At 37.6% G+C, this 24081-nt stretch overlaps 1 protein-coding gene, 1 non-coding gene and 1 pseudogene across 5 annotated transcripts; 2 read left to right on the forward strand and 1 right to left on the reverse strand.

Moving 5' to 3' along the window:
* The first annotated feature begins 1560 nt into the window (after positions 1-1560).
* LOC129903490 (actin-53) lies at positions 1561-4903 on the forward strand. 4 transcript variants are annotated; one of them, XM_055979057.1, is made up of 5 exons: positions 1561-1608; positions 3307-3376; positions 3463-3856; positions 3936-4549; positions 4696-4903. In XM_055979057.1, the coding sequence occupies exons 2-5, from the start codon at positions 3317-3319 to the stop codon at positions 4759-4761; spliced, it is 1134 nt and encodes a 377-aa protein (XP_055835032.1). In that variant the 5' UTR covers positions 1561-1608; positions 3307-3316; the 3' UTR covers positions 4762-4903. The 4 variants fall into 4 exon arrangements, with proteins under 4 accessions (XP_055835032.1, XP_055835033.1, XP_055835031.1 ...); XM_055979058.1 differs by lacking the exon at positions 1561-1608 and adding an exon at positions 2106-2556; XM_055979056.1 differs by lacking the exon at positions 1561-1608 and adding an exon at positions 3101-3191.
* On the reverse strand, positions 2484-2597 carry LOC129904815 (U5 spliceosomal RNA). Its single transcript, XR_008770492.1, has one exon. It is a non-coding gene; the product is annotated as a U5 spliceosomal RNA (small nuclear RNA).
* Positions 4904-5822: 919 nt separating the features above from the next.
* On the forward strand, positions 5823-6694 carry LOC129903541 (actin-like; annotated as a pseudogene).
* Positions 6695-24081: the final 17387 nt, after the last annotated feature.

A 24081-nucleotide genomic window follows, 5' to 3' on the forward strand; every position in this document is an offset into this window, starting at 1 on the left:
TTTTGGTCTTTAAGGTTCAAAAAATGTCCCTTTTGATTTTCTAACTCTTTTTTACCACTAATTTCGGTCTATATTGAGTCTAAAAACATCAATAATAGATAGTATCATTGGTGTATAATTGACTACACCAAAAAACATAACAATAAGATGTAGTCTAATAAAGAAGACAAGAAAATGAATGAAATAGAAAGAGGAGTAAAAGCATTGAAGGAAGATGCAAGTGAAAATTGTCGGATGAATACAGTGGCAGTCGAAGGGATTATTTTTTTCTTATTTTTATGCCATTTTGATAAAAAATAATTATTCATTTATTTAATCCAAGCCCGGTAACAGCTCTATTTAAAAGTATTTTTACATGAAAAATAATAAATGAAAAAAATGATTATGCAAATGTAGTGAGAGATTTTATTTTGAAAAAGGTGTTTCAAGAATTACAAAAATATTATAATAATTAAAATAGTAAAAAGTTTAGTCGTCAAATCAAAATGATTCACAACTATATTTTAAACGATTCTTGAGGATAGTTCTCCAATCCAATTTAATCATAACACGAAAAATATTATGAAGATATTAATACCTTATGTGGAGTAATTAATAATAAATTGTTTTATGTAAACTTGCCTATAATAATAAAGGGAAAAAAGAAGGTTGGAGTAACCTAAAATCAATCAAATCAGGAAAAATAATAATGAAAATAATGAATGATTCGATATCTTTTTCTCTAATTCTAAGGAGACACCTATTCATATGGAAAAGATCTATTTACCTAAAATATTTTGTGATTTTTATTCATTAAATTAAATTGCGTTTCATGAATTCCTATTCAATGTTGCAGTTACTCTAAATAAATGTTTTAGTCATTAAAACATGTTTAATTTTAAATGGTATAACTAATTTTCCAATTTCAATGGTACAACTATTTTTCTATCTATTTTTTTTTTTGAAAAATAATAATTCGTGGAAAGAAATATGTCTATCACCGTTCCAAATAAGAGATTTTTAAATAATATTTTTTTAAGAGGATGGATGAGGGTGAATGTAATATGTAAATAACAGTGTGTTTGGTTGAGGTACACACTTATTTCATTTTGTGATTTAGACTAAAATCAATAATTTTTTTACGATAATTAAACAGTATTTTGAGCCTTGAGTTTTGGTCGAGTAATGAAAGTGCGATACATGAATTGAAATTTTGCAGTTAAAATAATTATTGATCCAATTTCAATAAATTAATCAGTTAAAATTAAAGTACAGTAATTCAAATCAAAATGTTTATTTGTTTCTTCAATGGATAATCTGTTGAAATAATTGAAACTAGTACGGCATATTACAAGAGATTTTATTTTTTTCATCATTTAAAAGGAAACAAATTTCAAAAAAGGACAGGAAATATATTTTGATTTAAAATTTAAATTTCATTTGTATTTACAGTTATTTACAAGGATACGTGTCTAGAAAAGAAGATGAGTTTCGAATTCTTGATTTTCTCTCTCTTCTAATAAAAAAATAAATAAAATTCTTTGCCCTGTTTTTTACCAGAAGAAAAAAAAAATCCTCTGTTTTTTCTTAAGAACCCTATACTGAACTTGCAACCAATTTCATCCAAAGGTAATTTTTAATTCTGCTTCATAATTTATTTGAATTTGGGTTGTTTCGGTTGCACTTCTTGTATTCAGTTTTATGCTGCGGAGCCAGGATTTGAATTTTATGGGTTCCAAATGGAGTTAATAACTAAAATTTATACATATTTATCAATAAATGGTTATGTGCTTTTGATATATTTTTTTTAATGGATTATGTACTGCAACTATTCGTTTGTATGACCAGTTAAACTTTTTTTGGGTTTCAGAATCACTTTTGACACTTTGTTAGGTTGATTTCATGTGGTTCTGATGGAAGTTTTTTTGAACATGTTTTGGTGGGAACAAGTGATATTTTTGAACTAGTATGGTTTATTCTTTTTTGTTTAATTAAACAGAAAGTAGCCAACAAGCACTACATTGATTACATTAGAACGTAAATTCTATCGAATGTGATCGGAAGTGTCTTCTTAATCATTAAGTGCTCGTTTGGTACAAGGGATAAGGGATAACTAACCAAGGGATAAGGGATAACTAACCAGGGATTAATTTGAGAATGAATTTATCTCATGTTTGGTTGGGATACAATCGCAATATAACATTATTTTTATTCCACATTGAGAGTGGAATAACCAAAGGTTTTGGGTTGCGAGTACTGGGAATAAAAAAAATCCTGTTAGAGCGCCACCCTCGAATGGGCCTGCAGTGCACGATCCGGATTTAGTAGGGGTTGCACGGGCTCCGAACATCGGATGGAAAACAAACAAAAAAAAACTATCCCGGGGTAATTAATTCCGGGATAACTTGTTCCCCAACCAAATAAGCCCTAAGATTACTAGAGCTTCATAATGGTGAGGCTAACATTCTGCGTCTTAATTAGATACATAATTGCTACCTAGAGAATGCACTCTGAGTGAATCCAAAAATAGGGGTATGCCACCATTTGCAACGAGCACACGGTATTCTGTAGCAAAAGGTGAAAGAATAGTTCGTCATTGCATAACGCATTGCATGTTAAGTTGTCCACTTCTCCTTTTTGTCATGTTTTGTCAACTTTAGTGATTCTTATGCAGCCAATCCTTTACGAATGTGAATTTGTCTTGTGCAACTAGAAAACTATTTAGTACTAGCAATTCTTCAGCCTTTTGCTCTTTCTTTCTGGTGAGAGAAAGGAAACGTGTTTGGCTATGTTTCATTGTGAAATTTGAAAAAAGTTGTTTTGGTTTTTAATTTTCATGGCCAAATGATTAGAAATTTTTGGAAAATTCATCTCTTCGGCTTTTAAAATGGACATACTTCTATAGAGCATTGAGTAGATATGTTAATATGAAAAGTGGCAACTGAATATGTAATTGTAATGGAACTTATCTTGGGTGAAATGGATTTTGATTTTCACTCTTACTGTTATCTGTTGGTATTTAGGCTTAATGTGTCATCAAGTGCATGAATGAACTGCCACTGCACAAATTGACAGCTCTTATTCCTTTCCTTTGCAGTTTCTTTTGCATGAATCCCCTACTACTTGTTCCACTCTGTTGGTGATTTCTATTAAAAATATGTTATGTCTATCTCACCTCTAGTTGAGACGAGGTTGAAATAACAATACATAAAGTAAGAGATTTATACACAAAAGCTTTCACATAGATGAGCTTATATTTTGAACATCTTTTACATTGATTATGTGTTTGTACTAGTGATGTATTACCTAAATTTTACTTATTTGTAGCGATAATAAAATGGCTGACGGAGAAGATATTCAACCACTTGTCGTTGACAATGGAACTGGAATGGTCAAGGTTGGTTAGGAAAAACTTCTTGCAATTCTTATTACTCTCTATGTGACTTTACTTATGTACAATAACAGCGCTATTTGTTTCTTTAGGCTGGTTTTGCTGGGGATGATGCTCCAAGAGCAGTTTTTCCAAGTATAGTTGGTCGTCCTCGTTACACTGGCGTCATGGTTGGAATGGGACAAAAAGATGCCTATGTTGGTGATGAAGCTCAGTCCAAAAGAGGTATTTTGACTTTAAAATATCCGATTGAACATGGTATAGTAAGCAACTGGGATGATATGGAGAAAATCTGGCATCACACTTTTTACAATGAGCTCCGAGTGGCTCCAGAGGAGCATCCCATTCTTCTGACTGAGGCACCACTTAACCCCAAGGCGAACCGAGAGAAAATGACTCAAATCATGTTTGAGACATTCAATGTGCCAGCCATGTATATTGCAATCCAGGCTGTTCTATCTCTTTATGCTAGTGGTCGTACAACTGGTAAGCAGCACATATTGACGAGGACCACATACTAGTTCTTTTTGGCTTTCTGTTACTAATTCGTTTGTTTTTCAACAAGGTATTGTTCTCGATTCTGGTGATGGTGTGAGCCACACTGTTCCTATCTATGAGGGATATGCACTTCCCCATGCTATCTTGCGGTTAGATCTTGCTGGTCGTGATCTTACAGATTATCTTATGAAGATTCTCACCGAGAGAGGTTATTCATTCACCACTGCTGCTGAACGGGAGATTGTTCGTGATGTGAAGGAGAAGCTTGCATATGTTGCACTGGATTATGAACAGGAGCTCGAGACTTCAAAAAACGGCAAGGATGTTGAGAAGAGCTATGAGCTTCCCGATGGACAAATAATCACTATTGGTGCTGAGAGGTTCCGTTGCCCTGAAGTCCTCTTCCAGCCATCATTGATTGGAATGGAAGCAGCTGGAATTCATGAAACAACATATAGCTCAATCATGAAGTGTGATGTCGATATTAGGAGAGATTTATACGGAAACGTTGTGCTCAGTGGTGGCTCAACTATGTTCCCTGGCATAACGGATCGTATGAGCAAGGAAATCACTGCTCTTGCTCCAAGCAGCATGAAGATCAAGGTTGTTGCGCCACCTGAGAGGAAGTACAGTGTCTGGATTGGAGGATCAATTCTAGCTTCCCTCAGTACTTTCCAACAAGTTAGTCTCTTTTTCCTTCTTTTTTTTTTCCGTTGTCATCGATCAATCAAACCAATCATCTACGCCAATCAAACCAATCATCTACGCCTCAATCTCGAATAGTTGGTTTTCTACTTTGTATCGGCTAACTTGTACTTGCTTTGCAGATGTGGATAACGAAGGGCGAGTACGATGAATCTGGTCCAGCAATTGTCCACAGGAAGTGCTTCTAAGATTGGTTTTGAGAACTTTAATCGTATTTAGTTAATTTCCCATCAAATGAATTCTATTTGTTAGAGCTCTACCTTTTGTGTAATGTGAATTTGTTTGGTAACACTTTATGTTATTGAAATTGCAAGCCTAGATTCTTGTTCATGTCTTTCTATTTTGAATATAACCTCAAGCCAAATTGTAGTTTATAATAATTGATGAATCACAATATGATTTGAAAATTATTAAGGCCAAAGGTATTCTTGGTGTTTCCTTTTTGACAATATAAATTGATTGTTGACTGCGACCCCTTCAAAAACTACTCCTAATTGGTATCGTCTGTATAAATATGGTATCGCTCTAGTGGCCTGCATCAAAATAGTGATTTACCGCTAAAAGTCCAGTTAACTGTTGCGCCTCAATGCATTTCGGGTTTGAGTGACGTTTCACTCCTAATCACAACACATTTCGGGGAGAACCAGCTAGCTCGGGGTTCAAGTGACATTTCATCCCTAACCACAACTCATTCATTGATTCTTCAACCTCAGTCAGCTTGGACCTCCACTTAGGTTCACCCAAGCTTTATCCTGGTCATGAATAGATTATCCAGGTTTGGATCCATAAGCAGTGACGATTGCCCTATGAAGACTCGTGCTTTTAAATTCCAATTTTAACCTTAGAAAATTAATCACTTGTTGGGGTTGTTTAAAAAGAAAAAAAATATGTCAAATAGAAGAGTTAGTTAAGATAATTTCAAACAAACAAAAAAGAATTGGTCAAAGAGGAATATTGATTTGAGTCGAAGCTTCAGTTTTATTTGCATTTACAGTTATTCCCACAACATTGGGTTCGTCTCCATAAAGGTCTGTTCCATTGTCAATCGAATTTGATTTGTCCATGTTTCACTTGTATTTATGTTCTTGTTTATTGTTTGCTAAAATTTTGGGCTTTTGAGTACTTTTATTTTAGATTGGGTATGATGATTTCATTTGGTTTTCTTTTGATCCAAGTCAGGCTGTTCTTTCTCTTTTTGCTAATGGTCGTACAACTGGTAAGAAGCAGATTGGAATGCCTGGTTCTCTACTGTTTTAGTTAGTCACACTAATTTCGTTTTTTGTTTTTCAACAAGGTATTGTGCTTGATTCTGGCGATACTATGACCCTCACTGTCCCTATCTATGAGGGACATGTACTTCCCCATGCTATCTCACGGTTAGTTCTTGGTGGTCGTGATCTTACGGATTATCTCATCAAGATTCTCATGGAGGGTCCTTACATATTTAACAATTGCGGAATAGATACGCCTCATCATATGAAGGAGACAATTGCTTATGTTGCACTGGATTTTGAACAGGAGATTGAGAAGGCAAAAAATTGCTCAAAATCAGTTGAGAAGGGCTATGAGCTTCCTGATGGAAAAATTATCAATATTGGTGCTGAGACATTCCGTTGCCCTGAAATCCTCTTCAAGCCATCATCGGTTGGAATGGAAGCGACAGGAATTCATGAAAAAAACCTACAACTCAGTCATGAGATGCGATATTGATATTAGGACAGATTTATTTGCAAATATTGTGCTTACCGGTGGCTCAACTATGTTTCCTGGCCTAGCAGTACGTTTGAGCAAGAAAATCACTGCTCTTGCTCCGAGTCACACGAAGATCGAGGTGGTTGCACCATCTGAGAGGATGTACAGCACCTGGATAGGAGGATCAATTCTAGCTTCCCTCAGTACTTTCCAAAAAGTTAGTTTCTTTTTTGGCTTATTTTACTGATCAGTCATTCAATTGGCTACGTCTATCATTCCCGAATAAATAATTTGTCATAATTGTGAATGTCTTGTTGAATAACTTTTTTAAGCTCAATGATTCAACACTAACTTGTACTTGGTGTGCAGATGTGGATACCAAAGGCCGAGTATGATGAGTGTGGTCCTACTCACAGGATGTGCATCTAAGAGTGGTTTGATAACTTAAATACTCCCTAGTTAAATTCATGCAAATGAATGTCATTCAATTTCAGGTTTTGGTAAGAAAAGGGAAAAAAGTTTTGTAGGATTTTGTACTTAGTTGGAATTGAATTTTGATTTAGCTTTCAAGATGTTATAAAAGGCTTACGTAAGTTATTCAATTTGCAAGAGCTGATATGAAAGAATTCTATTATGGTTTGAAAGTAATTATGTACAAGCTCTTTATATATCAGGAGGACTCAGTTGCCCAACCTATGTGTTGGCAAGCGGATTTTGAATTTGAACATTATGATCTCAAGTTAAGAATTCTACCACAATCCACTCTGTCTATTGGGTTCAAAATTTATTATTTGATTTATTTAGTGAAATTTTTGTCCTTATTCAATGGTCTGAGCCAAAGTAACTATGGATGAACCCATAACTTATGCAATACATATGCCTCTGTCTTTGTCTTTTGTGCTATTCAGAACTATTTTATGTGCGAAACAAATTTTAAATCGTCTTGCTAATGTCCGAGTTTGTTATTTACAAACTTAGAACTAAATGAGATGTGGCAACTCACAAGAATAACATGGAACATATACGTATTAAAAGATCTTCATTTTCTTAAAATTTATCTAGAAATTATGTGCAAACCACATGTTGTTAATAACAGTAAAAGGGCAGCCCGGTACACTAAAGCTACCGCTACAAGAATTTATAATTGATAATAGAGAGAATAAGACGATTCTAATTTGGTCTGTTCAATTTACAACAGTTGAATGAAACGACTTCACGACTTTAATTGATTTCATTCCATTTTTGTTCTGCATAATATTTAGGGATAAAGATTTTGAAGGTATTTTGCTCACAGTTGTTGATAGATAGAATTTATAATTGATAACAGAGAGAATTGCTAAAATCTGCAAAGGTAAACTTAGGCGAGAATTATTCGATCACACAAATTAATCAAGCAAATAATGAATGTTGAAATCTGAAAGAAAGAAAACACCTATGAAATCAGCAAATATCAAAATAAACAAAGAACAAAAGCAAAATTGTATCAGCAAACTCACGTTATACCAACTCAAATGGAATAAGAACGACGGGAGCAGGCGAAGGCAAAGGCAATGACCTCTAAAAAAAGAAAAGGTAAAAAGAGTAGCACGGAGAATAGGAGAAGAGATTACCTGCTGACATTGTTGGGGATTGCTTTGGCGAGAAAACTCATGTCATGTGTTTCACTCGAAACAGAGATCCTGAATAAGAAGAGGTGCGAGGGCTCTTTTTTGTTTGCAGTTATGAGTAGTAACTTTTGGAGTCTCCTTAAAAACCTCTTATTTATAATCTTACCGTTTGTTTGATTTCTTGTAAAATTAAATATAGGAGAAACTGCAAAAAAAAAAAGAAGTAGAAGAAAGAAGATAAATACTAATGTTTACTCCAGAATGTGCCACGTCACCGGATCTAGAATTCTTTTTTTTATTATATATATATATAAAAGATTAGACACACTAATTGATATGTATAGGAGATTCACATAGCTAAATCTAAAGTAGTGAGATTTGTATTAGTTATCCTTTAAAAAGACAAAAGAAGTGGGCCAAAAAAATTGAAACTGTTAAGTAATGAATGTTATTTTCAGTGGGACCCACTACCAATTTGATAAGGTGGGGCCCACTAGGCAAGTTGGACAACTTGTTTGGCTTTCTTTGCTATAAATATGACAATTCTTTGCCATTTCTGAGTGTGCAAAAAACACGCATAAATACATATAGTGCAAATTTCTCTTTTCTCTCTTTTGTCCTCTTTTCCTTTACTTACTCTCTCCGTTTTATTTTATTGTATTTAATTTATTTAACAACATGTTATCAGCACGAGGCTCTGCTATTTATTCAAGGTAACAAAAGTGGTAAGAGTTTTATTTAAATTTATTTTCATACAATGACAAATATTTCAAAAATTGAATTTACTGTTTTTGATATCTCTGAAAAAAACTACTCATCATGGGCACTTGATGCCGAAATTCATTTAGAATCAATGGATCTGACAGACACCATTAAAGATGTCAATATGACATCCAATCAAGACCGTGCTAAAGCCATGATATTTCTCCGTCACTATCTTGACGAGGGGCTAAAATTACAATATCTCACATTAAAAGACCCCCTTAAATTGTGGAAAAATTTAAAAGAAAGATATGACCACCTGAAGTTGGTCATGCTTCCACAAGCTCGTCATGATTGACTAAATTTGAGATTAATGGATTTCAAAAATATAACTGAATATAATTTTGCTCTATTTAGAATTATAGCTCAGTTAAATTTATGCGGAGAAGAGATTACTGAGCAGGATAAACTAGAAAAAACATACTCCATATTTCCACCCGCGAATATGCTCCTACAGCAGCAATATCGCGAAAAAAGAATTTAAAAAATATTCTGAATTACATTCTCACCTTTTTATTGATGAAATACATAATGAACTATTAATGAAAAATCATGATAGTCGGCCAATTGGTTCTTTGTCACTCGCTGAAGTGAATCAGGCAAATTCTAACCAAACTAGAAAGAGGCCATGACACCGAGAAATAACCTGCAATATAAAAGGCAGGGTAAAAAGCCAGAAACTTTACCGAAGAATAATTCAGAAATAATATGTCATAGATATGGAGGTGTGGGGCACTGGTCGCGTATTTGTCGGTCATCAAAGTGCCTTGTTCAGCTATATCAGGCATCTCTGAAAATGGCAGAAAATAATTTAGAGATAAATTTTATCTCTAAAGATAATATTGAGCCCATGCATTTGGATGTAGCTGATTTCTTTAATTTTCCAGACGAAAATATGAATATTGACAAGACTAATAATATGTATATATTTTTATTTTAATATGTATTAAATATGATGTTTGTATTTTCCTAATCGATGTAAATAAATAAAATTTGTGTAATATACCATGTGTTAATACATATTTTATTTCTTATTGAAGAAAATATGGAAATGCCTCAAATCTTGTTTGGATCATTGATAAATCACGAGAATATTTGTATAATTTATAGTGGAACAACCCATGCTATATTTAAAGATGAGAAATATTTTTCCAATTTGCTTAGAAGAAAAGCTAATGTTAATACAATATCTGGTAATTCAAAAATCATAGAAAGCTCCGGAAGAGCTACTATAATTTTGTCTAAGGGGACAAAAATTGTTATAGAAGATGCACTATTTTCTTCTAAATCCCCAAGAAACTTGTTAAGTTTTAAAGATATCCGCAGAAATGGATATCATGTTGAGACATTAAATGAAATGAATATTGAATATCTTGGTATAACCAAGAGTGTCTCAGGCTAGAAATATATTTTGAAAAAATTACCAACTCTGTCATCTGGCCTATATTATGCAAAAATTAGTGCAATTGAAGCACATATGATCGTAAACCAGAAGTTTACTGATCCAAATACATTTGTGCTATGGCATAATCGAATAGGTCATCCTGGATCAATAATGATGAGACGAATTCTTGAAAATTCAACTGGACACCCGTTAAAGAACCAGAAGATTCTTACAAATGATGAATTTTCATGTGCTGCTTGTTATCAAGGCAAATTAATTGCCAGACCATCGACCCTGAAGGTCGGCATCGAAACTCCTGGATTTTTTGAGCATATACATGGGGATATATGTGGCCCTATTCATCCACCTAGTGGGTTGTTTAGATATTTTATGGTCCTAATAGATGCATCATCTAGATGGTCTCATGTGTGCCTGTTATCATCTCGCAACCTGGCGTTTGCGAAGTTGTTAGCACAAATAATAAGATTGAGAGTGCAATTCCCCGATTATCCAATTAAGGCCGTTCGCCTTGATAATGCTGGAGAATTTACATCCCAAGCATTTAATGATTATTGCTTATCAATTGGGATAAAAATTGAACATCCTGTTGCTCATGTTCATACTCAAAATGGCCTTGCAGAGTCATTTATAAAGCGCCTACAATTAATAGCAAGACCTTTACTAATGAAAACAAAACTGCCTATTACTGTTTGGAGTCATGCTATCTTACATGCAGCAGCACTTGTACGTCTCAGACCGACACATTATAATAAATACTCTCCGTCACAATTAGTATTTGGTCATGAACCAAATATAGCCCATTTAAGAATTTTTGGTTGTGCGGTATACGTGCCTGTAGCACCACCACAACGTACAAAAATGGGCCCTCAACGAAGGTTGGGCATATATGTTGGGTTTGACTCACCCTCCATAATTAGATACCTTGAACCGTTGACTGGAGATTTATTCACTGCTTGATTTGCAGATTGTCGGTTTGATGAAACAATTTTCCCGCCATTAGGGGGAGAGAAAAAGAAACCTGAAAAAGAAATTGCGTGGAAAGTTTCATCACTATCACATTTTGATCCACGTACTCGCACATGTGAACAGGAGGTCCAGAAGATCATCCACTTGCAGAAAATAGCAAATCAAATGCCAGATGCATTTACTAATTTAAAACGGATAACTAAGTCACATATCCCTGCAGTGAATGTGCCTATCCGGATTGATGTCCCAAAAGGACCATCTACAAGTATTATAGCTTCTAAATCCCAAACACGCCACAAGCGTGGTAGACCGTTGGGTTCAAACGATAAAAATCCTAGAAAGAGAAGCGTGAAAAATAATAAAGATGATACTACAATAGAACCTCCTGAAAAAGATCAAGATTTGAGTAATCCTGATATTCCTGAAGAAATCAGTGAACCCAAGACTCAAGTAAATGAAGAACTTTCAATAAATTCTTTCGGTGATGAAATAAATTTAGATCGATCTAAAGTCACGGTTGATAATATTTTTGCATATAATGTTGAACTTAACCTCATGCAAGATAGTGAAAGTCATGAGCCTAAATCCATCGAAGAATGTCGACGTAGATGTGATTTACTGGAATGGCAAAAGGCAATTCAATCAGAATTAAACTCACTTGCTAAACGTGAGGTTTTTGGACCTGTAGTCCAAACCCCTGAAGGTGTAAAACCAGTTGGCTATAAATAGGTTTTTGTTAGAAAACGAAATGAGAGAAATAAAATTGTAAGATATAAGGCACGCCTTGTTGCACAAGGATTCTCTCAAAGACCTGGAGTCAATTATAAAGAAACATATTCACATGTTATGGATGAAATAACATTTCGATATCTCATCAATCTAGTTGTACATAAAAATCTCGAAATACATCTAATAGATGTAGTTACAGCTTACCTTTATGGTTCACTTGATAATGAAATTTACATGAAAATTCCAGAAGGATTAAAATTGCCTGAAGCATGTAAAAAGTCTAGGGAAATGTACTCAATAAAACTGTAGAGATCATTATATGGTCTGAAACAATCAGGGCATATGTGGTATAATCGCCTTAGTGAGTACTTAATAAATGAAGGCTAACCTTTAGCTCAAGGCTACCATGGAGCCGGATCTAGCTCTGGACCTCCAAAAAATTTGTTCAAAAGATAGAGTCGTAGATTTCGACGAGACGAATTCAACGCAAAAAGAATCGTCTCAATCGGACTCTCAAAACTCCGGGAATTTGGAAAACACAGTAGCGACCACTGTTCATCTTCCCCAACCTCACAAAGCTGCCGAACGAGAAATCTTTTCTCAATCAAATTCTGTGATGATTTGTGATGAACAAAAAATTGGGGGTGATAGTTTAACATCTCAAATACTACATATCGAAAAATCAAACGATTTCACCGTCCCATCTGAAAGAAATGACCCTGCGAAGATTCAACACTACTCCAGTGAAACGTCGGCGTCTCGGAAAGAAAATTGACCCACTTCCGATGGGATTGGAGGTGGTGCTCCGCCTGGGTTTTATTGCCCACACCACGGCGCACTTCTTCTTAAAAGCCCAGATCCATTGGCTGATGGTGGCGCCGACGAGGAACTGTTGAATGCCGACGACAGAGATCCGACGGTATTCGACCAATGAGACCAATGCCATCTTGTAGAGAATTTTATTACGAATACAACCATGCAAAAATCGCCAACATATACAAAGCCTAGCTCGTCGAATATCAATCTAAAGATTTCCGGCGGCGGGGCGATTTCTGGCACTGGCGGCGCCACCGCGTGTGGTGGCGAAAAGTCAAAATTTTCAATGGGTTTTGTGAGCGACTCATCAATAAGTACACCCATCCTTAAAGCCCCATCAGAATCATCTCCGAGCTCCTCCAATTTGACAATTAGGGTTACATCTCCGCCTGCCGGAGGTGGGGCAGTGGCAGAGCCCCAAATTCAAAATTGGCAATGCGAAGTTGATCAGCAAGATGAGAGGAGCCCAACCATGCAAAAAGCCCCATCAGGTATGGCCCCTAACAATTCGAATTTCAAAATTAGGGCTTCCAATGTTTCTAGTCCCGACGACAGTGGTGGTGCCGGAGCTCCGACTATCGGAAAAACTAATTTCCGATCAAATTGTACTCCCCAGCATCCAACTAACCCTCAAGAACAAAAGTTTTTAAAAAACAACCCCCCCATCATTTCAAATGTCAATTCTAGTGTTGGAATTCTCAAAAATGCCACCGGAATCACTATTCCGGTGAACGCCCAAAACAATTCTCCAACCCAGAACGACCCTCATACCCTTAGAAATAATAAAAACCAAAAATCTCAAGTTTTAGGCACCTCAAACTCAAATTCCAAAATTTCAACTTCTACCAATAGACCCGAAAACAGTGATTTAATGTTCGGCGGTGTATTAGTTGATCATGCCACTGCTTCAGACAATCCTAATACCTCCACTGATCCCAAAGGTGCCAACCACCCCACAGTTTCAAAATTTCCTACCATTTCATCCAATTTTGAAAAATTCGACCCGAAAAACACTAAAAATCCGGTAGTGTCCTTAACCCCTAGTGCACTACCTCCAAAGACTAAGTCCCCTAACAACCAACCCACAACTACAAACCACCCTCCACCCCCTATCGCAAAGCAATCCATGGCTACAAGACTAAGAGCTAATCAAGCCGAGCCTACAACCAAAATCGACCTAACAACTCCAAAAAGGGTAACAAAACAAGGTTGTCCGGCTATCATATTTAAGAGAGAAGACTACGTGATTAAGATGGCTGAATCATGTAAGTATACTCTCATAGGCAAGTTCTATAGTCCAATGCCCAAGATGGAGGCTATAAGAAAGAAGTTCATTACTCAAACTGAACTTCGGGGTAAGGTCAAGATCACCCACTTTAATTCTAGACATATATATATTGATCTTGACAATGAACATGATAGAGCTACTATTTTAGACAGTAAGCGAATGTACATCGACGGTGTGTTCATGAGATTTCAAGTTTGGACCCCTACTTTCGATCCAAACTATGAAACCCCCATTCTCCTAGTTTGGGTCATACTATCGGAGCTCCCTTGGCATTATTTCCATAAAGAATTTGTTACGCTCTTGCTTGCGGACATGGGACAAGTGTTGTACTTGGACATGGCCTTCATGCAAAAGACAAGGGGGATTGTAGCAAAAGCAAAAGTCCAAATGGACATCACCAATCCTAGAATCCAAAGTGTATGATTGGATTCGACGAAAACGATGATCTAAATGGAGAAGGAAGATGGCAGGACATCGAATATGAAGATGTGCCCCTTTATTGTACTTACTGCAAACACCAAGGTCATACTCCTCTTGCCTGCCCCGTCAGTAGAAGAGATATAGAACGAAACAAGGCCAAAGGCAAGGAAGAAGAGCCAAAGAAAGATGCGTCGCCAAAAAACACAGGTATGATCTCTACTCCTATTGTCTTAACTAATGCTGTAAGTTTCAGGCAACAGGTACCACTAGCAGAAACCACCACCTCAACTCAAGAAGGAAGCTGCAAGGCTAAGGAGCACTCAACCAATCAAAACAGGAATGAAGTTTCAAACGACCAATGGGAAACCTAAAAGCGAAGAAAATTCAAAGGTACGACTCAAGCTGTGCAAAACACCCAAAAGATAAAAAGTAACACTCAACAGGTCTATAAACCCACTCAAGCCAAGACTACAAGTATTGACTCAGTACTCCCAGACCCCAGTCCCCATCTTAATTGTGATATTGTTACTAAAATGCAAACAGGACAAAACGGTCGACAACCAGGTATTGACTCAATGCTCCCAATCCCCCATGGCTCCCCGAACAATATTTTAACTATATTGTCTGATTCTGAAGCTGATGGAGGTGAGGATGGTATTCAGGAGAAGCCAACTAACCTGTAGGATGGGGTGTCCAGAGGGGGGGTTTTGTCTCATGTTTTGCATGAGAATCTTTTGGTTGACCCTAGGAATGACTTTAGAGCCCCTGCTACCACTACAAATATGGTTCAGCATCCTTCTTCCCAGCAAAGTGACAAAATAGACCTTATTAATGCTCAAAGAATGGCTTCCAAACTGACCCCTAATGTGAGTGCAGATGTGGGAGCAAATCAGCCCCCAAAACAACCTCAATAGGTTGTTCAGGTGCATGATTTCAGACCTGCTGGTACTGATATTGAATTTGGTCAAATTGCAGCTTCAGTTCAGGATCAAAATATGCATCTACTAGATGGAAGTTCAGCTACTGGTTTAAAGGAAAATATGCATGGTTTGGGTGCAAATTCAGCTTCTAGTTTGAATGAAAATAGAGTGCATACTGTGACCCCTAAACTAAGTTCACTTCATCAAGGTTTGGAAGGTTGTTCAGCCCATATGCAGTCTCAAAAACTGCAGGTTTTGGGACATGCCTCAACTGTAGATTTGGAGGGAAATTTGCAGGTTTTGGGTGCTAGTTCAGCTCCTAGGTTGAAAGAAAAAAATGTGCAAGCTATGGATCCTACACTTACATCATTTCAGCACCAAAGGCAAAGTTTTGGTCACATTGAGAGGGCTAAAAATGACCAAGCTACTAGCTGCAGTTTCAGCGCAATCTTAAGTGACCAAGTGTCTAGTTCTTGCTCCTACCAAGTGCAAGATTCAAACTCCAAACAACAAGACACTTACAACATTAATGATATGAAATTCTTAGCTACCCCTAGCAACTCTAATCAGCCTGCTACCTCTAAAACTCTAAGGAGAAAGAGAGCTAGAAAGAAGAAACTAGAAAAGCAACAAGAAGTTGCAGTCTCCACCCCTACAACCACTGATCATACAAGTGAAAAAGATAACAATGGTGAGGTGGTTTCAAACTCTTGCTCACAGTATGTTCTCCTAGATCAGACCACTCCAATAAGAAGTCCAGATTTTGGTTGTGAAGATCCCCTTAATCTTACCCCTTTGAATATTCAGCCAACTCCTTTTATGCAACCTAAAAATGCCACCAACATCCTATGCACTAACAATGAGGCTCAAACTTCAACTCCTACTAGTGATGATGAATATGGTGTTATTCATTCGGAGGATGAATATGACCAAGACTTTCAAGGTGAGGTTGAATTTGAGGATGAAAAAGAGACTACTGAACAGTCCATTAAAACAGCTGCTCCATCCAAGACCACTACTAAGGTCACGAATGACGAGATGAACCAACTAGCTAGTGAGCAAGGCTTATCAACTAGAGGAATTCATCACAATCCAAAATTTACAACTATTCGTGCTTCTATTAGCAGACCAAACACTAGGCTCCACAACCTTAGATCCCATCAATGATTAACACAATTGTATGGAATGCAAGAGGTATCAATACCAAAGGAGTCGTAGATAGACTAAACTCACTCAAACATATCCATCAAACGTCCATAATTTCCATCCTAGAACCTTTTTCTAACAATGCTCATCTGCAAAGCTTTAGAATCAACCTTGGTATGGATGGGTCCGCTTGCAATCCTAATGGCAAGATTTGGATCTTCTGGACTCAAGATGTCGATTGTAAAGTTATTGATGTTGACGACCAACAGATCACTTGCGAGGTGAAACACGTAGAGCATCAAAATGCATTTCTTATAACATTTGTTTATGGAAAATGCAAAGATACTCTTAGAAGGCCGCTCTGGGATAGGCTCTTTCACCACGCTCCTACTAACCTTCCTTGGTGCACAGTTGGAGACTTCAATGTCATTACCTCCACTAATGAGAAACTAGGTGGAATCCCTTATAACATGCGACAAAGCTTCGAGTTTATCAGCGTTATTGAAGCTTGCGGCCTTACAGATTTAGGGTATTATAGCTCAGACTACACTTGGTGTAATCAACGAGATATGCATAAAAGAATTTGGAAGCGACTCGATAGAGCTATGGTGTCCGATAATTGGTTAGCCGTTATGCCTCACACTTCAATTACCCATCTTTCCTCTACTGGTTCTGACCATAACCCTTTACTAATAGAGATGAATGCTAGGCAGGATTCCACGATTAAATATTTTAAATTCTTGAATTGTTGGGTGGATAACCCTACTTTTCTCGAAACTGTAGAGTCCTGCTGGGGCAGACCCATGACAGGGAATCCAATGTTGTCCTTCCACCAAAAAATGAAAAGACTTTCCTCCACCCTTAGCAAATGGTCGCGAGTGAAATTCGGCGACATTTTTGCCAAGGTTAAGGAATATGAAGAATTGGTGAAAAGTGCCGAAGAAAATCTGATAGTGTCCAATAATGAAGAGAACAGGATGCAATTGCATGCTCTCAATGCCGAATACATCAGATTTCTTAAAATTGAAGAGAACATTCTCAAACAAAAAAGTCAGCTACATTGGTTCAAGGATGGAGATGCTAACACCAAGTATTTCCATGCTCTAATCCGTGGTAGGAGAAGGAGACTGTTCATTCACAAAGTTACCAACGAAGAGGGGGATTGGATTCAAGGCGACGAATACATTGCTAGAGCAGCATACGACCATGCTCTAATCCGTGGTAGGAGAAGGAGACTGTTCATTCACAAAGTTACCAACGAAGAGGGGGATTGGATTCAAGGCGACGAATACATTGCTAGAGCAGCATGCGATCATTTTCAGAAAATATTTACAGGCGATGAGTCTCCGATTCCGGAGAACATCTTGAATTATGTTCCTAGAATGATCACAGATGCTCAGAATGAAAACCTTCAAGCCACGCCTACCATAGAGGAGTTGAAACAGGTAGTCTTCTCCATGAATCCTAATTCTACAGCTGGTCCAGATGGTATGAATGGAAAATTCTTCCAAGCTTGTTGGGAGATTATTTCGGAAGACCTACTAGCAGTGGTTACTTCTTTCTTTGGGGGGTATGCTATGCCTAAGTTCTTTTCTTATGCCTGTTTGATCCTGCTCCCAAAGGTATATCACCCCAACACACTCTCTGACTATAGACCCATTAGTCTCAGTAACTTCACTAATAAGATCATATCAAAACTCATTTGCCTCAGGCTTGCTCCGATTCTCCCCGGTCTTATTTCTCCCAATTAGTCCAGGTTTGTAAAAGGAAGAAGCATCTCGGAAAATATCATGCTAGCACAGGAGATTATCCACGATATCCGAAAGCCTGTTATTGGTGACAACGTGGTTATCAAGTTAGACATGGCCAAAGCATATGATAGAGTATCCTGGTCCTATACTTGTCTGGTACTGAGAAGGATGGGCTTCGGTGAGACCTTTATTGATATGATTTGGCGAATCATGTCTAACAACTGGTACTCTGTTATCGTTAATGGGTCTAGACATGGTTTTTTCCACTCCACCAGAGGGCTCAAACAGGGTGATCCTCTTTCTCCCGCCTTATTTATTTTGGGAGCGGAGGTGCTGTCAAGAATGTTGAATAGTCTTCATAGTTACCACTTCTACCATGGTTTTCATATGGAGAAAAGAGGCCCATAGATTAATCATTTGAGTTTTGCGGATGACATTATCATCTTTTCCTCCGGAAGGAGGAAAATTCTTCAGATTATCATGAAGACCTTGACTCTGTATGAAAAGACATCGGGGCAGCTTATAAACAAGAATAAGAGCCACTTCATGATGCATCCCAGTGCGCTCCAAGATAATGTGGAAATGGTAAAACAGGTTACGGGTTTCACTCAGAAGCATAGTCCCATTACCTACTTAGGATGCCCTCTGTACATTGGCAGGCAGAGAGTCATGTACTACACGGACATGGTTTCTAAGGTTGTCAATAGAATTAGAGGGTGGCACTCCAAAATCCTCAGCTACGGCGGTAGAGCTACACTCGTGAGATACGTACTTTAGTCGCTCCCCATTTACCTTCTTTCGGCCATTACTCCCCCCCGTACCACTCTCAAACAGATTAAGAGAGTCACCGCTGATTTTTTCTGGGGGTGGAAGGATAACAAGAAAAAATACCATTGGGCTTCATGGAAAAAACTTTGTTACCCTTATGACGAAGGAGGTATTGGGTTAAGGAGAACTATAGATGTGTGCAAATCTCTCCAGTTAAAGCAATGGTAGATATTTAGAGCTAAACCAACGTTGTGGGGTGAGTTCCTTAGAGCCAAATACTGTCAGAGAGCCAACCCCATCATAAAAAAATTCCATTCTGGCCAGTCGCTTGTGTGGAAACACATGATGCACAACAAACACATTGCCGAACCTCACATTCAATGGAGGATTCACTCGGGTTTATGTTGTTTTTGGTGGGACGATTGGCTAGGTATCAGACCCTTAGCCAACTATAGGCAGGAGTTGGGAAGAGCAAGCAATGCTAGGGTGGCTGATTTTCTTATAGATGGGCAATGGAACATCGATATGCTAAATCAATTGGCACCAGCGCAACTAGTTCCTCTCATCACTTCTTCCACACTTCAGCTGCAAGGAAACACACCGGACTAGGCCATTTGGAAGCTGAATACCAATGGGAACTTCATATGCTCCTCTGCATAGCAGCTTGTGAGGGAACATAGGACCAAGACACTTTCCGACCATTACACTTGGTACAAAAACATCCCCTTTAAATGCTCTTTTTTGCTGTGGAGGGCTTTTAGAGGCAAGCTGCCAACGGAGGAAAAGATCATTGCATTCGGTCATGTTTCCACTCCATGCTATTGCTGCCACAGTCCAGGTCCGGACACCATAGAGCACATTTTCAACACGGGCCACTTCACTATGAATATTTGGCGCTACTTCTCTGACTCCCTAGGCATAAAGCATGAAGCCACACCCCTCAAACCTCTTGTTATGAGTTGGTGGCTTCACAAGTACCGCACAGAAGCTCACAAACTTATCCTTCACTCCACCCTAATATTTATATGTTGGAATTTGTAGAAGAATAGGTGTGCGAGCAAATACGGGGGAAAGATTTCTAGCCTGGCGAGAGTGAAATTTGCCATTTTCAAAGACATCTCTAATCTACTTAGAGTCGCGTACCCCTATATCCATTGGCCTTCGAACTGGATCCACACTATTTCCTGCATAGATAAGTGTGCTCATGAAATGAAGATTACTCAAGTCTCGTGGACTAAACCACAACTCAGTTTCGTTAAGCTGAACACTGACAGAAGCGTGTTGGGTAATCCGGGGGCAATTGGGGGGGTGGCATCTTAAGAGATCATATGGGTAGATTCATCTTCACCTACGCCATACCGTTAGGGGAGGGAACCAACAATTAAGCTGAACTAGAGGCGGCAGTTTATGGGCTTAAATGGTGCATTCAACAGGTCTTTCAACACGTTATCCTAGAAGTCGACTCGGAGTTGATCACTAAATGGATCAATCATCAGACGAAACCTCCGTGGAGCCTTCACTGGGTAACTCATGACCTTGTTGTTATTTCCGAATTATTTGTTTTCTTTTCTTGCAGGCATGTATACAAGGAGGCAAACTTCACTGCGGATGCTCTCTCCAAGCACAGTCACACTCTTACCACTTCAGGCCACTACACCACCCTCCAACAGCTACCTCGGGGTACACGAGGATACTACATGCTAGATAGAGCCGGCCTACCTAGCTTTAGACGGAGGAAGACCAAAAGGATTAAGAAGCCTCTAGGATCTACTACTTGTGTTGCAGCATTGGATTGAACGCCCAATTGCAGTGTTTGTCTCCATGTTATATTTTTAGCCATGTTATTTGATGATCCTCGCTGACGCTAAAATTTTGTTGTATATAACTTTTATGAGGATTCATCCCCAGTTTTATTTAGAATTTTCCTTTATTTTATATAAAGGGCGAGTCTTCCTTATTTATGCTTTCCTAGTTTCTTTGTATCGAGAGGAGTTCTCTTCTTTAGATGCATAGTTTCTAGGTTTTCTTTTCGTGTGCTTGTATCGGGGATGAGTTGACTGACCTTAGTAGGATGGCCGACTTATGAACCACCATAGGATTGAAGGTTAGGTTTATATCCCCCTCCGTGTATTTTTCTGTTTTATGTATCATAAGGCTTGGGGGTGTGCGGCTCAACCCCTGGCTGTGCATGAGAGGTGGGAGTCTCGTGTAGGGTCTGTTCCCGTAAAAAAAATAAAAAAAATAAATGAAGGCTATATAAATGATGTTATTTATCTATGTGTTTTTATTAAGAAAATAGAATCGGAGTTTGTTATACTCACCATTTATGTTGATGACATAAATCTCATTGGAACCCCTGAAGAGGTCCAAAAGGCGATTCAGTATCTAAAGAAAGAATTTGAAATGAAAGACCTTGAAAAGAAAAAACTTTATCTAGGTCTGCAAATTGAACATTTAGCAGACGGGGTTTTTGTCCATCAATCTGCCTACACTGAGAAAATCTTAAAAAGATTTTGCATGGACAAAGCACATCTATTAAGTACTCCAATGATTGTTCGATCACTTGAAGTGGAAAAAGATCAATTTCGACCTACCAAAGAGGATGAAGAAATTCTTGGTCCTGAAGTACCATATCTCAGTGCTATTGGTGCACTTATGTATCTTGCTAACGCAACTAGACCTGATATAACATTTTCTGTTAATTTTCTAGCAAGGTATAGTTCATCCCCAACGCGAAGGCATTGGAACGGTATCAAACATATTTTGCGATACCTAAAAGGTACTATTGATATGAGTTTGTTTTATACTAACAAAGGTTGCACAGACCTTATTGATTATGCAGATGCAGGTTATTTATCAGACCCACATAAAGCTCGATCTCAGATAGGCTATCTGTTTACACACGGAGAAACTGCTATATCATGACGATCTACAAAGCAGTCCATTGTTGCTACTTCTTCAAATTATGCTGAAATAATAGCAATTCATGAAGCAAGTAGAGAATGTGTGTGATTGAGATCGATGATATAGTTCATCAAAGAAAGATGCGGTCTGAAAAATGATGTTAAAGTACCACAATTATATTCGAAGACAATGCCGCGTGCATATCTCAATTGAAAGGTGGCTTCATAAAAGGAGACCGAATGAAACATATTTCACTAAAATTATTCTTCACACATGATCTACAGAAGAATGGTGATATTGATGTACAACAAGTTCGTTCGAGTGATAGTCTTAAAGATTTATTCACAAAGGCATTACCAACATCAACTTTTGAGAAGCTAAGATATAAGATTGGAATGCATCGTTTCCAAAATATCAAATGAAGTTTTCATCAGAGGGAGTAAAATACGCGCTGCACTCTTTTTCCCTCAACCATGGTTTTGTCCCATTGGGTTTTTCAGGTAAGGTTTTTAATGAGGCAGCAATCAAGACGTATTACCAGATGTGTGTACTCCTTTTTCCTTCATTAGACTTTTTTCCATTGGATTTTTCCTAATAAGGTTTTACGAGGCATAACATCTATAGATGTTCAGGATAAATATGTATATTATCCTTTATAAAGTTTTTTTTAGGAGACCTATATACATAGACATCTAAGGGGGAGTGTTAAGTAATGAATGTTATTTTCAGTGGAACCCACTACCAATTTGATAAGGTGGGGCCCACTAGGCAAGTTGGACAACTTGTTTGGCTTTCTTTGCTATAAATATGGCAATTTTTTGCCATTTCTAAGTGTGCAGAAAACACGCATAAATACATATAGTGCAAATTTCTCTTTTCTCTCTTTTGTCCTCTTTTCCTTTACTTACTCTCTCCGATTTATTTTATTGTATTTAGTTTATTTAACAACAGAAACAACCATATTTAGAGGCCTTATAGTCGTGGTGGCCTAGCACATACGAATGACCAACCATGAAACTTTTTCCAAAGTTGAGTGACTTTCATTAAAAAATATATTTTTTGATTTTATATTTTCTCACTCTTTGTTACACCAAAATCAAACACATTGTAGCTTTTCTCATCAATTGATTTTTCTTATTGAAGTAGCAATTGTATTTGTTTCCGTAAAGGTAAGATTTAGATTCGTTTTGGCACTTGGGTATATATGATGACCAAATGGCATTGCTAGAGTTTTCTTGAGCACTGATTTTATGAACAATTTTCACTTTGATTTCGATCCGTACATATAACAGTGATGTCTCAATTAGCAAAATAAATACTCTTTATTTGACGTCGTTACAAGAGGGCTGGCCGGACGGATATTCAAACACTTGTTATTGACAGCGAAAGTGGATTGACCAAGGTTAGTTAGAAATAAACTAAACTGCTTGCAATTTCAGCTCCATGCTTGGTGTTAATTGTGTCCTGGTTTCCTTAGGCTGGATTTGCTGGGGATGATTCTCCAAGGGCTGTTTTCCCAAGTATAGTTAGTCGTCCTCGTCATACTGGTGTCATGGTTGGAATGGGACAAAAAGATGCTTAAGTTGGTGATCAAGCTCTGTGTAATAGAGGTATTTTGACTCTGAAACTGCAAGAATGCAAAATAGTCAAAACGCGTTTTGAACGCGTAGTCAACAAAATGCGTTTTGAACGCGTAGTCAAAAAAGGAAAAAAATGTGTTTTGAACGCGTAGTCAAGAATGGAGGTTCAATACGCGGATTTTTTCCAGTTTTCAAAGAATTTAAAGCTCGGGTGGAACTTGAATCTGAGAAAAAGATCAAGTATTTGAGGACAGATAATGGAGGAGAATACACTGGTGATGAATTTAATAACTTCTATAAATAAGAAGGTATTAAACGGAAGTTTACGGTGGCATATACTCCACAACAAAATAGAGTAGCAGAGCGGATGAATAGAACCTTGTTGGAACAAACAAGAGCTATGTTGGCAACTGCAGGGCTGAAAAAACCATTCTGGGCAGAAGCAGTCAAAACCGCTTGTTATGTGATCAATCGGTCACCATCAACCGCAATTAATCTGAAAATGCCAATAGAGATGTGGACAGGAAAATCAACTGATTATTCTCGCTTACATATATTTGGAAGTCCTACTTATGTTATGTACAACACCCAAGAAAAATCGAAGTTGGATCCAAAATCCAGGGAATGCATTTTCCTAGGGTATGATGATCGAGTCAAGGGGTATCACTTGTGGGATCCCATAGCCCGCAATGTGGTAATCAGCAGGGATGTTATATTTGTTGAAAACAAGATACAAGCAAAAGAAAATAACACT

The sequence above is a fragment of the Solanum dulcamara genome, chromosome 9 (genome assembly GCF_947179165.1).
Source record: "Solanum dulcamara chromosome 9, daSolDulc1.2, whole genome shotgun sequence".
In the NCBI taxonomy this organism is placed as follows: Eukaryota; Viridiplantae; Streptophyta; class Magnoliopsida; order Solanales; family Solanaceae; genus Solanum; species Solanum dulcamara.